Source organism: Halichoeres trimaculatus, unplaced genomic scaffold, assembly GCF_033239565.1.
Source record: "Halichoeres trimaculatus isolate MK-OKI-2021-1 unplaced genomic scaffold, fHalTri1.1 fHalTri1_scaffold_23, whole genome shotgun sequence".
Classification (NCBI taxonomy): Eukaryota; Metazoa; Chordata; class Actinopteri; order Labriformes; family Labridae; genus Halichoeres; species Halichoeres trimaculatus.
The window spans coordinates 1,126,030-1,143,447 of NW_027437201.1; the positions used below are offsets into that span (position 1 = coordinate 1,126,030).

The window sequence follows — 17,418 nt, forward strand, 5'->3', positions numbered from 1 at the left end:
AGGGTCTGCCCTCAGAAGGACAATCAGTGTGAGGACAATGATGCAATATGGATTATCACCACTGCCTCTCTCATTTGCCTATTTTAACCTGCATGAGTGTTTCTCCTGATTGAAGGACTGCTTCAGACATTTTCCCTGTGAGTCTCAGAGAGCCAAAGTGAATGCAGAGGATTTCACCCAGCCTTAATTGTAATCTTTAATGCAACAGATGGCAAAATCTCATGGCTTATGAGTTAATGTCAAGTCAAGTTCAAGTTGTCTAAATAAAGGGCTGCTAAGCAGAGGTCACACAGGCTATTATCTGCCACAGATGCACTGTGATAATGCTTAATGGACAGCTGTTAACAATGGATCCCCCTTGACTTAGAGCTAACTCATTACCAAGAAGAGAAGCCTATATCAGACCAAAACGCTCTGCTGTTTGACAGATTTTCATCAGAGCATTCCTAATTAGTCATCGATGTTTTGTTCAATTCCTACATGCATAGTTTTATTTTTCGTGATAACCTGACTGTTATTGTTCAGCCATCTAGAACAAAATGTAAAAAAAACTACTTACTCAAGTCTTTAAGCTGTGAAAGGCCCTTTGCCTCGCCAATGAAAGGTGTACCGTAGCACCCTCCAGTGTCACTGCTGGGTCCACAGGCGCTTTGAGAGCCTGCTTAAAGACAAAGTCATGATAACAATACTTAAACTTAAACAAACGCTTAAGATATTCTAACATACGGGTTAACTCTTAGTTTCATACCTCACCTGTGTATAGAGGACAAAGGTTCAAAGTGGTTTATCGCCATTTTTCAGCCGGAAATGAAGAGGACTAAGAACTAACTAAGGACTAAGACCCGGGGAAAGGGCGGGAAGAAAGGGAGCAGCGGTTAGCAAACAGAACTGTAAAGTTTTCACCTAGATTACTGTAACTGTACCTACACGGAGGATCACTTTAGCTTAAACGTTTTAAAATGAAACTTTGACGCCTCTGTTTTTCTGTTTTGCCCAAAAAGGGGCGTAAGCAGTTAGCATATGTTGGATGGGTTAGTATTTTGGAAAAAAAAAAAAAAAACACCGTTTACCAATTCAAAAAATAAATCAGAGGTATAACATTTTAATATCTAAATACCCATGGAACATGTTCTAAATGAAAGGCTAACCGAAATGGGATTCCACCAGATCGATAACAAGGACCAGCCCCAACACAACCCCTCCTGTATAGATGTTTTGACTTTAAATCTGAAGAAATTTTAAACGCTTTACATTTTTAGTTGAAAGATTATAAAAGTTAGAGATTCAGAACGTGAGAGTATTTCAAAAATATTAAGAGGTATTGAATTAGAATAAAATCTAATGCCCGTCCATAGACTGTGTGCCTGTCACTTAGTCACGTGATGCTTAACTGTTGGTATGGCAACTGTCAACTAACAGGAGAGCAGAGATCTAACAGCATCTTTTCTACTTCAGCCACCCGGTTTTTAACTTAAACCAGAAGTTATCTAGAGGGAGAACATGTCTGATATCGGATCTGATGAGTTTGACGATGAACAAAACAAACTCGGGGTGAGAGATTATAATCAAAAAGCTGTATTTAGAAAGATATCGTCTCTTTAACTAGCGTTAATTGGCTAAAGCGAGCGTCGGTGAGCAGAGCCGATCTCTTAACAGCTGGATTGTGCGTTTCTAAGCAGGTATGAGGCTGGAAGTCGGTGGGTGTGTTATATTTCTCTCTCTCTCTCTCTCTCTCTCTCTCTCTCTCTCTCTCTCTCTCTCTCTCTCTGTTACTGTGACCTCTGCAGGAGTACGAAGGAGACAGAAATGAGGCTGGAGAGAGACACGGAGCCGGTAGAGCTGTTCTTCCAAACGGAGACGTGTATCAGGGGCAGTATGAGAACGGACAGAGACACGGGGAGGTGAGAGCTGTGTTTGCGGGCCAAAAAGTTCATATTAGTGGCTTAACGGGATTAATATTGACCTGAAGTGTCAGCTGAGGTACTTTTTGCTGTATTATCTATATGTATTTAATGAAACTGAAATCTGCCATGGTTTTTGGCTACTAAATAAATGTTTTAGCAAGTTTAAGTGCTATTTTGGGTTTGGCTTGAATGGTGTGGTACAGCATCCCCAATTAGAAAAGATGGGGGTTTACTCACTGTTTGCATTTACTTTTGTATGAACAGGGGACATATCGCTTCAAAAACGGGGCGAGATATGTAGGAGGTTATTACCAGAACAAGAAACAAGGACAGGGCACGTTCTACTATCCAGACGGATCGAAATATGAAGGTGTGCTAAAGTGTCTGTTCAGGTTTAAGGTTTATAGCTCAGCTGAAGCTCATGTACAGCCAGGAGGACTAAACACTTCTTCTCCCTGTGTGTGTGTGTGTGTGTGTGTGTGTGTGTGTGTGTGTGTGTGTGTGTGTGTGTGTGTGTGTGTCAGGCTCGTGGGTGGAGGACCTGAGACAGGGTCACGGTGTCTACACCTACCCCAACGGAGACACTTATGACGGAGAGTGGATGCACCATTTGAGGTACACAGGTGCACATCAAACTAAATTAAGACAGCACTGATGACCATAATTAAATGTAAACATTGGTGAATTGATTATGTATAACATTAACATTTATTTTTAATTAATTTATTACTATACAAATAGTAGTCAACACATTTTTTCAAAGTTTAATTTATGTATACTTTCATTTTTTACATTTTTAGTAAAAATCCAAAATCACATTATTTTTGTCACTGTTAGCTTAAATTTGGATGTGTGCAAGTCCTGAAATACTTGTAAGACAGCTTTTAAACTTGCACATCAACTTTTAATTCAAATTTTGCAGAGTTTCGACATACACACTGGGACTTTTTTAAAATATTATACTTTACTGAATCTGAATAGCTCTTTAAATTTGTCTTATGCCTGGTTTCCAGGCATGGTCAGGGTGTTTACCACCACCACAAAACTGGCTCTAAGTACAAAGGATCATGGGTAAATGGCAAGATGGAGTCAGCAGGAGAGTTTATCCACTCTAACCACAGATACAAGGGAACCTTTGTTAACAACTACGTGAGTCGTGCACTGATTTCTTATTTATAAAATGTTGCTCATGATCAAATGAATCCTTGATTGTTTACACCTGTTCTCTGAGGACGCTGTTTGGGATACAGCCTGAATACTCTGGTTATTTTTGTTCATTAAAATCCCCCTCTGTAGTCTTAGATGTTTGAGTCCAGCACAAAGTACCCCTAGTTAAACGCATCTTGTTTTGCAGCCATGTGGCCCAGGGAGGTATGTGTTTGACATGGACTGTGAGCAGCATGGGGAATATTTCCAAACAGAGCAGGTAATCTAACACTAACTCACTCCTGTTGTTTTCACTGCTTCTAGTGTTGAACATTCTTTATGTCATTCATATAATCTGGATTAAAACTTTCTCTCTGTTAGAGATGATTGAACACCAGTAATAATATGACACAGGCATAAAGGTTAATCCTGATACCTCTTCTGACTCCAGCCAGCAAGCGTTGAGGAGAACGGTAAAGATGTAAAGTCACAGAGGTCTCCTTACCCGACCTCCAGGGAAGGTTTTCACATGTTAGGGGTTGCAGGAGGAGCAGAGGAGGTGCTGACCGTGTGTTTAATACCATCTCTGAGCCCCGTTAGAATAACTTATGTGTGCACACTTCTCTGCTCAACATGCAACATGCATGTGATATGTGTGCATGATGCCTTTGTACCCTTGTTTTGGAGCTGGAAGCTTAGGTGGTTCATTTTGACTGAGCATGGAGTTTGAAGTGCTAACTGCTGCTGCACACAGAGCTGATCTGTTTCTTAAACTATCTGCAGTTTCATCTCTCTCCTCTGACCTGAGCAGGACCAAGCTGAGGGAGAGTGGGGCGAGTTGGCCTCCACCGTTGCCCTAAAGTGGGTTCCGAAGTGTATCACTGGCCCAACGCCATGGACTACAGACAGAGACCCTGCAGGTGAACTTAAATAGGCCAGATATGTTTAGAGGCAGATTTAAATACCCTCAGACACAGCCTGTTCATGTGTCATCCTCTGAGCTTGGGGTAAAAATTTAACTTATGTTGTTTCTGTACTTAGGTTAGTCTGTTGGGCTTTAAGAAGGACAAAAAAATATACATTTTCCACTAATGTGTGTGTGTGTGTGTGTGTGTGTGTGTGTGTGTGTGTGTGTGTGTGTGTGTGTGTGTGTGTGTGCGTGTGTGTGTGCGTGCGTGTGTGTGTGTGTGTGTGTTGTCTTTTGTCAGCAGGTGAGAAGGACTCAGCACCAGCAGAGGAGAACACAGAGAGCTAAGCTGTAAGATCAAACCACGACCCTGAATCTTTCTACTTCTGTGAAAAATGAACAATTTCATAAAGAAAAGTGTAAATTAAACTTTTAAATGTGTATTTCCAATGCTTCTGTGAAGTTTTGTTGCTGTGAACTTCTCAGATCACCCTGTCCATTATCATGGACTGTTACATTTTACACAACACAGTGCCCCTCTGTGGCTCTTTGAAGAACTGCACATGAAACTTTAACCTCAGTATGTGAAACCTTTGAGGTTAAAGATAGGGGAGTGATAAGGAGAAAGAATTAACTGAAAATGTAAGAAATGAAGTAATATTGCTGGAAAACTACTAAAGCAATATCCTTCTTAAAAATAACTTATTCTATCTAAAGATTATAATCTGATTTAGAGAACCGTTCCAGCTTCAGCAAGAAATCAATCGGTTATTTGGATTTGCGATGAGCCCTGTTTTATTTTGAAAGATACAGCCGGAAGTTCGTGCTTTTATTTTGTTGAACATGACACCGGCAGTGCAGTTAAAGGTGGTGTTGAGGTGTCATCATGTTAGTCCGGACGCCAGTGGAAACGGAACACCTGCTGCAGTCTGGCTGTGTTTCATCACGTGACGGTGTTCAGTCGGTACAGGTATGTGTTCAGAGTCACCGGTAACCTCTCAGCCGTTAGCAGGTTCAGTGAACTCACGGTGACAGAACAGACAAAAACACCGAGGATGGAGAACTGTCCCGAACAACAGCCGCTGTTTACCTTCGGTGTGATTGCGGACGTTCAGTACGCGGACCTGGACGACGGCTATAACTTCACCCGGACCCGGAGGCGGTACTACCGAACTAGTCTTCAGCTTTTAAAAAACGCCGTGAAAAGCTGGAGGGAGGCGGCGGTGAAACCGGATTTTATCCTCCAGCTCGGAGACATCATCGATGGTTTCAACAAGAGTCACGACGCCTCAGACCGAGCTCTAAACACGGTACTGACAGAGTTCAGCTCCGGGCCCGCGGAGGTCCATCATGTGTGGGGTAACCACGAGTTTTATAACTTCAGCCGGAGCGCGCTGCTGCGTTCACGGCTCAACAGTGCTCTAAACTCCAACAGGACGGTGAACGCAGCACCAGCTGACAGTGATATCTATGCATACAGCTTCAGCCCGGTACCCGGGTTCAGCTTCATCATTCTGGACGGGTATGATGTGGGTCTACTGGGCCGAGAGGAGAGCAGCCAGAAGTACAAGGACGCTCTGAGTCTGATACGACAACACAACCACAACACAGATCTCAACTGCCCAGGTAGACTCATATACACCACGCTGACAGATTAGTTTTCTTTTTTGGCATAGAATAATGAAGATGTAGGGGAAGCATCCTCATAAACAGCTTGTGGACTGGTTAAATGAGGGAGTTTACAACAGTTTATATGTTCTGTGTTTCAGTGTTTAAAGGTTTGGAGGAGAGATACACAATGTTCAATGGCGGCTTCAGTAAAGTTCAGCTGGACTGGCTCGATTCCGTTCTATCCTCAGCTGATGAGAAACAGGAAAGAGTCACAATCGTCGGTACGTTTTTAGATAACTATTCTGACTTTTGGTCTTAGTAGAATTTCTATTTTGGGTATACGTAAAAGAGCAGTATTCTACTTTCCTTTACAAATAAAGAGCAGAACCGTGAAAAGTTTTCTACATCTCTCACTCAGGCCACCTTCCCGTCCACCCTCGCTCCACCACTCCCATCTGCCTTGCCTGGAACTACGACGAGCTGCTGTCCATCATCCGCTCCCACAGCTCCGTGGTGTGCTTCATGGCTGGACACGACCACGATGGAGGATACCACAGGGACATAAAGGGAGGGGTGCACCACCTGACCTTAGAGGGGGTCATAGAAACGCCACCAGACAGCAATGCCTTCGCCACCGTCTCTGTGTACGAGGACCGGATGGAGCTGAGAGGCTGTGGAAGGGTCAGGGACCGAGTGTTTCGGTTTCAGCAGGACGAAGGCAGCATCATAAATGCAGTGACAGATCTACAGATCTCCTGAACTGAGACAGCAGTGTTTGTAGAAAATCTGTGGAGTTAGAGACAGATATTCCAGATCACTGAATACAGACCTAAGGTTTTGCATTACTTGAAAGAAGTCGGGAAATTTAAGTTACCTTGTGAGGTACACTCACATGCATTTGACTCCCATCTCATGACACGCTTGAGACCGTGCTGTAACCTCAAACTTACCTGAAACTCTGATCTGTTTTGGTTTGATCTGAGATTTAAATATTGTCGTCTATCCCTCCTGTAGACAACCTGCTGTGTTCATCACTAACCTAACATGGTTTTAATCCTTTTTAGCAAAGACAGAAGTGCTTTAATAGGTGGACTACTAACAGCTCCTCTGAAACACTGCCACACTTTGTGTTTTTAAACACAGTGTCACCACAGCTTACCTCAACAGAACCAGAACAGTACCTCAGATAATTCTGCACTCACACAAGCTTTTATTTTTTATCCTGACAAAGAGGGAAACATATATTTTATCTAAAGGTGTATGCTGCAGTTTGAATATTGATATGCACATTTTTTCAGAATGATGTTATTTACACATGCTGCCTTTTTTGCAGTGTTGCAGCACAGATTTTTGTATTGTTATTTACTGAGGATGTGGAATGAATTATTTGTTGATGGAACCCGTTTTCCAATGTAAAACAGTGCAATGGGAAATAAAAAACAATCTTAATACCAGCATGAGTTCCCCATCTTTGGCATCTTTGGTCGATGCTGCATTCAGGTCCCACTGTAAAGCTGTAGATCCAAGCTGCAGGTGAAGTTTCACTTCTCCTCTGCACTGCAGCCTGGAGGTGGAGAGGAGAAGTGAAGTTTCACTCTCTGCACTGCAGCCTGAGCGCTGCTGCCGGAATCCAACACAACAATGGCGACTCCCAGTCCTGACAGCAACTCCAGCAGCTCCAGCAACAGCAGCAACATTGTCGGATCCACGTCGCACCATTTCCACCAGCAGACACAGAGCAGCAGCATGCAAGGTGGGCCTCTGGTACCTGTATTTCATGTTTTCAGCGATCACCTGGGGACGCTGGAGTTAGGGGCAGAGGTAGCTTTTAGCTTCACTGAAACCATGGTAAAGGGTCGGAATATAGCTTCAAGCTTCCGGTCAGATTTTTAAAAGTAAAATCTGTGTTTTTTTTTTATTTTGTTTTTTTTTTTACAACTAGAAGCATTTTTTTGGTTCAGTTCAAAACGAGTAAATAAAAACTTAACATTTCTCAGATGTTCTTCATATGATAATAGAGAAAGATTCTTTGGCTTGGGTTAGTGTAGTTTATTTGTAATGATAGTTGCAAGCTGAGGATCCGAATTGCAACTTCTAAATGTAAAGGCCAAACAGTGCACGTAACTAGTCGTCAAAGACTTAGTATGTAGCTGTGATGGTCTCTCACTACATGTATCAGTAGATTAAGTGTTGAAAGTACCCTTGTTTCAGATGCGATGAATGGCGCCTGTCGCTTTTCGAGTTGGGCTTTTATTTTGAAGGCTGAAGTGCGTAGTTTCCGCTACAGTCTGCGGCTTTATTCAGCTCTTGATAATGCTAAAAGCTAACAGGCTAACAGTGATGCAGAGCTCCAGTTTAACAAACAGAGCTGTAAATAAAGTGTTTTATTATTACAGGAGGAGGCAGTTTATCTCAGGATCAACACATTATTCGTTTTTTGAAAAACAGTTTTTGGATAATTTAACCCACCCACCGATACGATTCCCAGCAGACAGCTAGTAACACAGAGGCCTACACTGAGTGTTCCTCCTCTTTACGTTAACAGGCCATCTACTAGGCAGAAATACACACATAGAACATTAAAATATAGATAATAAACATGTAAAAACACTGGTTTTGATACTCTACAGGAAAAATCGATTCTGTTACAATTATAAATGAGCCCTTACGTCTTTTAGCTTGCTATTACCCAGTAAGTCTCTTAAACCAAAAGATACCTATAATTCAAATCTTATCCCTGAAGTGTTTCATATAGAATTCTGAGAAGCAAACCATTCTTGAAGAAAACAGTCAAAATAACATTTAATTAAAAAACTGACAAGCACTCTAAAGCTCAGATTAAAGTAAAGCAATAAACAGGTCTTTCTATTAAAAGAAGAAGAAATTAATGTGATAATTTTTCTATTACTGTGTTATGACTCAGTATCTGTTAACACACCTCCCACCTTTTACAAATGACCACAGGGGGAAAACCACTCATGTCAAATGAGTTAATAACAGCCAGACTTATCTACAGCTAGGTTATATCTAACTATAAAATTCATTATTTACGGTAGCTAAAGACAATAAGACCCTGTTTTAGAGTCTTGTTTAGGAATCTTAATGAAGACAAGAATTTACAGCACTCTCATAAGACTTAAGTTATTAGTTTTGAATGATTTGATAACATATATTAAATACCTCAGCGTTTAAAAAACACTCTGTCATGTTTCAAAGGTTTTTTCTCAAGTGCTCACATTTCTACTGAACAGCAACTCATAGAAGTTTAAATACGTTATTACATAGAGACACTATGTGACACTAACTCTGAATAGATTTAAAACATTTCAGTGTTTGTCTTTTTGCTGAGACTAATGACTTCATATATAAAACTTGTATTGTCCCACATTCTCTGCATTGAGGTGTTTTATCCCAATTAATTTAATCTGTTTTAATTTGAAGTATGATTTGTTTTCTGAAAAAACTCAGGCAGGGTGTTGATGATATGATATGTGTGACAGTTATAGAATGTACAGTCATGAAACCAGTGGTCAGAGTTGCATTAAATCTCTGTGTGGCAGATGTTTGGTATCAAATGTTTTATCTAAACCTTGCAGAAACCAACAGCTGCTGGAGATGTCAGAATGAAACAGGTATTCACATTTATTTCACCAGTTCTCAGTCTGCAGGATTTTATATTCTTTGTGTTCAGCAAAGAAATCCTTTCAGATGTTCCCTCTCCACCTTCCCCTCTTTTGATTATGTTTGATTTAACATTACTTTTAGTTTGTTTGATTTTTTTAATTCCTGACTTTTATCCTCATATCTGCATGGTTTCAATCCAGTCTAGTCATGTAAAGTGTTCTTCTGTAGACACAGTCGACAGACCCCGATTAGTGAGACACACACTGCTTCAAACAAAATCCTGTCAGGTATCCTTCCTCTTCCAGCAACACAAATGTATACATCTTTCTGTGACACATCCTCATTCTTGAACGTATATCACTCTTACACCTAGTCTGCAGCTGCTGATCTGCTGAATACAGTTTATAGAAAGTAAAAGTGTTGGATCATTTCATCAATTAAGCACACATTACGACAGACCAATCATGTGTCAGCAGAGTTTGGTGTTAGCAGAACACAGAGAGGAAAAGCAGGCAGCACACATAGCTGCAGAGACATCCCATCAGCAGTAAACAGACGATGAACTGTTTCTCTCTAAACCCTCATGTAAGTGAAGCTAACAGTCTGTTCAAACATTTACACTCAGACACAAATCTGCTCCTGTCACTGAAGACACTCAAGGTTTAGATTTCTGTTTGCTTCAAAGTTCCCTGAGGCGTACCTTACCTCTCATTATCAGACTGTGAAAGACAGGGATTGCAGAACAGAGGTTTGAGTGATATACGACTGAGAATTAGCAAAGAGACAAAACCTCAGCAACCTGAAGGTCTCAGTGTCGGTTTGACTATGTAGCTTCAGCTAACCCTAAAGTACAGCTGTAGCAGAAAGAAGTGACATTCTGGGTGTTCAGTTTTCTGCCACTGGACTAATAACACATCTGTGAGAGCTCATTGATGCCTTATCCACTGGAGGATCCACAGTTCACAGTTGCATGGCAGCACATCCACCAGGCCCACCTGAACGCGGTGCTTCGTTAACCCGTCACCTGACTTACCTCCCCATTGGCTTCTGACGGGATGTCACGTGTTAGTAACAGTCAAACCCAAAGAACGTGCAGTAAACTGTTTTTCTCTTTACTTCAGGGTTTCAGATAAGCCTGTCTGCAGTGTCCCAAAGTAAGCCCTAGACCTGCACACAAAGCACACTGACCTCCTCTCTCTGTGGGTGCATCTCAGTAGTCTAAAGAGGTTTCCTTTCCTCGCAGAGAAGCCGCTGTAAACTACTGACCAGCCTGTGTGGTGCTCTGGTAGTTGGGGAGTCTGTCCACTGTTCACTGCTGGCACACAAAATCAGTTATTGCATAAAAAAAACATACACAGAATGATTCACAGGGGCTTAGAGGTTAAAGGATGTGTTTGCACTGAGGAGCTGTTTAAGCAGGGCATGGCCAAGACGACTCAACACTTAAACTGAGCATTAAGAATAAAACTGCAATAAAGATAGGTCTGAATCATTGACTGTTTGTAAAGAGTGGATTCATGATGCACAGAGGTTAAATCTTTGATCCATCAGCTAAAGAACCAGCATGGCTTCATCCACTCTCTATAAACAGTCTAAAGCTAACAGGTCATATTGAACCAAACCTAAAGAGATGTTTGGATGAAGCGTTGTTTAAGTGTTGGGTTACTTTGATGCCTGGCGGGAGCTGTTCAGGTTTGATTTGCACATTTCTAAAAGAAATGTTTACACTGGATTTGTTTTTTATTCAGGGCTTCCTAAATTCAGTATTCTGCAGTCAGGCTCCTTTAGCTTTGTGTGACAACAACTACCACCATCAAGTAAATAGTAGAAGACAAGCTCCACTGTAGAGCTGTAGCTACATTTTTGGCCCCTCACTGTATTTTGTAGTAACATGAATCTGCAGGTAGGTGGCAGTAGGGATGGTACAGAACTAGGTAGGCCCATTTCAGTCTTTAGTGCCAAGTACTGAGTATTTTAAAATTAAACTGTACCATGTTCAGCTACCTAAACACATCCTTGTGATTGTGACTGTGAGGGAGTGGGAGAGTAGGGGATTTTCCTACTGGACATGAACACAGCATTGCAAGTTTGTATATTGAGAATTAAATATGTTAAATTGAAAAACTTTGAGATTTTATTGTTAAACAAATAAGTGTCTTTATTTTTTCCTTTCTTTTAAATAAATGAACACTCTAAACCAGTGTTTCCCAACCTTGGTCCTGGGGACCCCCTGCCCTGCATGTTTTAGATGTTACCCCACTCCAGCATACCTAATTCAAATGAATGGCTCGTTATCAGGCTCGAGCAGAGCTTGATGATGAGCTGATCATTTGAATCAGGTGTGTTGGAGTCGGGAACATAAAAAACATGCAGGGCAGGAGGTCCCCAGGACCAAGGTTGAGAAACACTGCTCTAAAGTACTAAAAATTGGCATCATTGAGTACTGATACTGATTGCTAGGTACTGGGCTTTGTGAGAGGTACTCATCTCTGGGTGGCAGGAGTTATATTTCAACTGTCAAACTGGAAAACTCAGTGTTTGGACTCAAATGTGTCACACTAAGATCAGGACCTGGTGCAGGATCTGAGTACTTGGACTCTCTGTATATCTGGGCGCTCTGCTTGGGTTTAATGTGCATTTTGTGGTTCCTCTGGTCTCCAGATCAACCTGAGATAAACCAAAGGATATTTAAAGGTTCCTGGTTTTCCCCAGTCTCCACCTGATGATCAGATTAACTAGTGTGAACAGAGTTTCTGTCACTGTGCTGTTAGCACTCATGAAAAGGTTTATCTCATGTTCCTGGAGGCAGAGGCTGAAGGTAAGAGGTGCATTCAGTCATGCCACATGTGTGTGGTGTGGGTGTGTGTTTCCTCTGTTTGCACCAGCTGTTCACCCACAGAATGTGTGTGTGCATGTTGTGGGACCTGGATCTGTGTCTCTCTTTCACCTGACAGGTAAACGTAAAGCTCTGAAGCTGAACTTTGCGAACCCTCCAGTCAAACCGACCTCCAGGCTCCCCATCAACCCCACGCCCCCGTCTTTCCAGAACCCTCACATGTGAGTAGGAAGTGAGGCTGGCTGCCCTGGTTCAGTGTGAGGGTCACCTCAGAGTGTCCTGTGTTTAAATAAGTCCAGTAACACAGATAGTTCAGAGCCCCTCTTCTCCCTCCATCCTTATGTCTGACGTCGAACTTCTTCACCTCCCCCGCCCTCCCACAGAGAGCGCCTGCGGACACACAGCATCGAGTCGTCAGGGAAGCTGAAGATTTCTTCAGAGCAGCACTGCGACTTCACAGCCGAGGACCTGAGAGACCTAGGGGAGATCGGTCGGGGAGCGTACGGCTCCGTCAACAAGATGGCCTACAAACCTACAGGACAGATCATGGCTGTGAAGGTGAGCTGCTGACAGAACCACAGACACAGACAGAACACAGACACAGACAGAACACAGACACAGACAGACGCAGAGAGACGCAGAGAGACGCAGAGAGACGCAGAGAGACGCAGACAGACACAGACAGAACTCAGACAAGACAGAACAGACACAGACAGAACAGACACAGACAGACACAAACAGAACACAGACACCGACACAGACAGACACAGACACAGACAGACACAGAAACGGACACAGACAGAACATGGACACAGACAGGCACAGACAGACACAGACAGACACAGACAAAGACAGACGCACACAGACAGACACAGACAGAACACAGACACAGACAGACGCAGACACGGACACAGACAGACACAGACACCGACACAGACAGACACATACACAGACAGACACAGACAGACGCAGACAGACGCAGGACAGACACAGACAGACACAGACAGACACAGACAGACACAGACACGGACACAGACAGAACATGGACACAGACACAGACAGACACAGACAGACACAGACAGACACAGACACGGACACAGACAGAACATGGACACAGACACAGACAGACACAGACAAAGACAGACGCACACAGACAGACACAGACAGACACAGACAGAACAGACACAGACAGACGCAGACACGGACACAGACAGACACAGACACCGACACAGACAGACACATACACAGACAGACGCAGACAGACGCAAGACAGACACAGACAGACACAGACAGACACAGACAGACACAGGGAGGCAGGCAGGCAGGCAGAAACAGAGACACGGCTGCAAAGACATGTGAGAGAAATCTTTCCTCCTTCTTCTAAATGATCAAATGTCTGTGCTGTCTCACACAGAGCAAATTTCTGTCTCTCCTATAAATCAAAGACTTTTCTGCAGAATACAGTAAAAGATTTAGAAGTCTAGAATACAGATTCAGCTCCAGCTGGATCCCCAGAGCAGAGTGTGGAGAGTTATGTACTGACATGTTTCACACACACACACACACACACACACACACACACACACACACACACACACACACACACACACACACACACACACACTCACACTCACACTCATACTCACACTGAATGCACGACACTTAAAGTCCTTTAGTCAGGACAAACTGTACAGGAGTAGCTGACCTGTAAATGTGTGTGTGTGTGTGTGTGTGTGTGTGTGTGTGTGTGTGTGTGTGTGTGTGTGTGTGTGTGTGTGTGTGTGTGTGTGTGTGTTGCAGAGGATTCGCTCCACCGTTGATGAGAAGGAGCAGAAGCAGCTGCTGATGGATCTGGATGTGGTGATGAGGAGCAGCGACTGTCCTTACATCGTCCAGTTCTATGGAGCGCTCTTCAGAGAGGTACCACTAAAAACCAGTGTCCCTGAACGCACCACATCAGCACTGGAGCTTTTTTCTTGGATCAGAGACTCTCACATGTGTTCCTTCAATCAGTCTGACCTGTGTGTGTGTGTTTCAGGGCGACTGCTGGATCTGTATGGAGCTCATGTCTACCTCATTAGACAAATTCTACAAATATGTATATTGTGCATTAGATTACGTCATTCCAGAGGAAATATTAGGAAAAATAACATTAGCTGTGAGTACATGACTTATTGTTATCCTTTAGTTTCAAAGCGTGAACCCCTGAGCAGAGCTGATGAGTGTTTGTGTATCCCACAGACGGTTAAAGCACTGAACCACTTAAAAGAAAACTTGAAAATAATTCACAGAGGTGAGTCTTCATGAATTCACTCTAAATCTTTATCAGGTATAGACTCAAAGATTGGTAACATGAATGTTTCTCTGTGGTTTTCAGACATCAAACCTTCCAACATTCTCATGGACCGACGGGGGAACATTAAGCTGTGTGACTTCGGGATCAGCGGTCAGCTGGTCGACTCTATCGCCAAAACCAGAGACGCCGGCTGCAGGCCGTACATGGCGGTAAATATAAGGGTTCAAAGGTTGAAGACTGAGTGTGACATAGATATGAAGTGTTTGATGAGGCAGAGGAAAGAGCAGGAAGTGTTTTCCTCCTCAGAGCACCCTGACGCAGTAAACTGTATCTGTGTGTGTTTCAGCCTGAGAGGATAGACCCGAGCGCCTCCAGGCAGGGCTACGACGTCCGCTCTGACGTCTGGAGTCTGGGAATCACTCTGGTGAGAAGAAGAAGAATCATCATTCTTCTGCGTGTGTGTGTGTGTGTGTGTGTGTGTGTGTGTGTGTGTGTGTGTGTGTGTGTGTGTGTGTGTGTGTGTCTGAGTGTGTCTGTGTCTGTCTGTTTTAACGTTCATGCCCTGTGTGTGTGTTCCAGTACGAGCTGGCCACAGGACGGTTCCCGTACCCGAAGTGGAACAGTGTTTTTGATCAGCTGACTCAGGTGGTGAAAGGTGAACCGCCGCAGCTCAGCAACTCAGAGGAGAGACAGTTCTCCCCTAAGTTCATCAACTTCGTCAACCTTTGGTGAGAAGAAGCAGAACGCACACACCCTGAGGCCTCAGGTTTCAGAGGATTAAAGGCTCTGTGTGGGTTAGAGGTGTTCAGCCATTTGTTATAATCCTGCTTTGTTTATGCTGATGGATTATTGGTTGTTTTTCTGTGCAGCCTTACAAAGGATGAATCTAAAAGGCCAAAGTACAGGGAGCTTCTGGTAAGTTCTTTAACCTTCTTTCCTCTCCAGGAAGACATTCTAATCTTTTACCCCTTGAGGAAGTTACAGCTTCTGTGAGATCTTCTTCCTGTTTTACATTCTCTTATCCAGAAACCTAACTCCTCTGCAGTGTATAGTGTCCTCTGCTGCCCCCTGGTGGCAGCTGTGACTTCATGCAGGGATAATATTAGTGTCTAAAGACACACTTCTCTTCTCCTCCTGCAGAAACATCCCTTCATCCTGATGTACGAGGAGCGCTTTGTGGACGTGGCCTCTTACGTGTGCTGCATCCTGGATCAGATCCCCGCCTCGCCCATCTCTCCCATGTATGTCGACTAATGGAGATAAGCTGGGGCGCGGGGTGGGGGTATCTGGGGGGTAAACACTAAGCTTTGTGATGCTCAACATGTTAGCCCTCAGTAGTTTATTCACTCGTTCCAAAGAACAGAAGAACTCCAAATTGCCCGGTGCAATGAGATAAATAGAAACCTTTCCACCTGGTGTCACCTCATCAGATCAATCATCCATCGTCAGCCAGAAAAAACTTGAAGACAGGTCTTTGTCTTAGGAAAAAGCATCTTTATGTGAGCAGATAGAGAAACATATAGGTATAAATATATTTACTTGAAGTTGATGTACACAGAAACAGAATCTACCAAATAAAACGTTGAACCGTGACACAGAACAAAAAAACACACCTGTTGGATTGTACATGTGGACTGTATGTTTGCAAATGTGTGTGTTCACCTCTGAAATGTACAGATGTAAGCAGATACACACACACACACACACACAGTTGTGGAGCAGTTTGCGTGCACCTTCACTCACGTTATAGACGAGTATGCAAAGTGTTTCTGTGGAGAGCTCATGGATTCGGTAGCGTGGCTTTATTCTTTGTTTTTGTTTCTTGTTTTTGTGTCAATATGCAATCTGTGAGTTTGTCTCAGCTCCCGGTGGAGACAGAGACAATTCTCACGTCCAGCGTCAGCTTCAGTTTGTCTATCTTTTATTTATGGTCACAGAGAGTCACACAGTTAAAAACCCGCAAGTTAACGCGTCAGGTGACCTCTGACTCAGATGTGATGACCTCAAATGAAAGGCTCAAACTGGAGCTGACTCGATGCTACATTGCCTGATGTAAAGTTACTTAAGGACCTTGTGTCCTCTGATGTAAATGTGTTTGTATATAGAACATCTAATCTGCTGTTTCTGGTGGGCTCTGCTTCTCTGTTAAGGCTCATTTTTAAACTCAGGATGTCAAATTTAACACTCAGGATCTTTAAAGAGGAGTATGACTGATTGGGATTATTGGCCATAGATCATCAAGTTGTGGGATTAATATTCACATTTTTCCTTAAATACAAAAATAAAAACAGAGTTTTCTCTCCTCTTTTGTGGCTTCTAACGCTCTTTGTGTTATTACGGTGCCGTCTGCAGAATGAAAACGCTTACTCTGAATGCCTCTCTTTAAAAATGAGCCTTAAGGTCTTCAGCAGCCCGTCAAAGCACTGTACAGTTCAACCGCTCATCCACACTGATCACAGATCCACCGTGCTGCCACCTACAGGCCAACAGTAGAAACTACACTTTGAAAAAGTTCCTGTAAGGACTTTCTGAGTATGTCACCATGATGCTGCTAAATGACGTCACGTCCACGTCTGTTGAGGAGGAAGATCACTCCTTGCTCCGTTTCTGCTTTTGACCCATACAGGCCACCATGACTCAGCATGTTTGTCCGTGACGCGGCAAGCTCCTCGTGTTTGCACCGATAATAGAATATTTCCCAAAGTTTTCATCAGGGATGCTTCTTAAAAAGTTTTCACCTGCTCTGTTGACCTGGCAGGGCAGGTAAGGGAGGTGACAGGGCAGTGAGACCCCCTCGACCCGCCTCAGAGAGACACCATAAAGACTTTAGAGGAGACGCAGTGCAGAGCAGACATCATTCTGTGTTTCCACTCAAACACAGAACGGCGTCTGCTCTGTTTCCTCCTGAAACGGTGCAAACACGACGAGGACATGTCGGTCTCTGCATCTGTTCTTCACTTGTGGGAAACAGGAAGCTAACTTACCGCTGGTGAACCAGATTCTCCAGGGTACATGTTGTAAAAATTGCAATTTACTAGAATGTTCATATTAGATTATAAGATAATATTAAGGGCGATGAATATTATATTGTATC

At 43.2% G+C, this 17,418-nt stretch overlaps 3 protein-coding genes across 8 annotated transcripts; all 3 read left to right on the forward strand.

Moving 5' to 3' along the window:
- The first annotated feature begins 1,405 nt into the window (after positions 1-1,405).
- On the forward strand, positions 1,406-4,398 carry rsph1 (radial spoke head component 1). Of its 3 annotated transcripts, XM_074663646.1 has the most exons (9): positions 1,406-1,551; positions 1,788-1,901; positions 2,169-2,274; positions 2,429-2,519; positions 2,918-3,053; positions 3,259-3,330; positions 3,502-3,609; positions 3,862-3,970; positions 4,259-4,377. In XM_074663646.1, the coding sequence occupies exons 1-9, from the start codon at positions 1,501-1,503 to the stop codon at positions 4,303-4,305; spliced, it is 834 nt and encodes a 277-aa protein (XP_074519747.1). In that variant the 5' UTR covers positions 1,406-1,500; the 3' UTR covers positions 4,306-4,377. The 3 variants fall into 3 exon arrangements, with proteins under 3 accessions (XP_074519747.1, XP_074519746.1, XP_074519745.1); XM_074663645.1 differs by lacking the exon at positions 3,502-3,609 and having other exon boundaries at positions 4,262-4,398; XM_074663644.1 differs by lacking the exon at positions 3,502-3,609.
- A 415-nt stretch (positions 4,399-4,813) lies between these two features.
- adprm (ADP-ribose/CDP-alcohol diphosphatase, manganese-dependent) lies at positions 4,814-6,924 on the forward strand. The gene is made up of 3 exons (XM_074662653.1): positions 4,814-5,583; positions 5,727-5,849; positions 5,987-6,924. Exons 1-3 carry the CDS (start codon positions 5,013-5,015, stop codon positions 6,325-6,327), a joined length of 1,035 nt encoding a protein of 344 aa, XP_074518754.1. The 5' UTR covers positions 4,814-5,012; the 3' UTR covers positions 6,328-6,924.
- Positions 6,925-7,108: 184 nt separating this feature from the next.
- On the forward strand, positions 7,109-17,418 carry map2k4b (mitogen-activated protein kinase kinase 4b). 4 transcript variants are annotated; one of them, XM_074662649.1, is made up of 13 exons: positions 7,110-7,321; positions 9,165-9,200; positions 10,314-10,346; positions 12,147-12,249; positions 12,412-12,586; positions 13,829-13,948; positions 14,067-14,186; positions 14,270-14,321; positions 14,406-14,533; positions 14,671-14,748; positions 14,904-15,052; positions 15,194-15,239; positions 15,465-17,418. In XM_074662649.1, the coding sequence occupies exons 1-13, from the start codon at positions 7,210-7,212 to the stop codon at positions 15,576-15,578; spliced, it is 1,266 nt and encodes a 421-aa protein (XP_074518750.1). In that variant the 5' UTR covers positions 7,110-7,209; the 3' UTR covers positions 15,579-17,418. The 4 variants fall into 4 exon arrangements, with proteins under 4 accessions (XP_074518752.1, XP_074518750.1, XP_074518753.1 ...); XM_074662651.1 differs by lacking the exon at positions 9,165-9,200 and having other exon boundaries at positions 7,109-7,321; XM_074662650.1 differs by lacking the exon at positions 10,314-10,346 and having other exon boundaries at positions 7,112-7,321.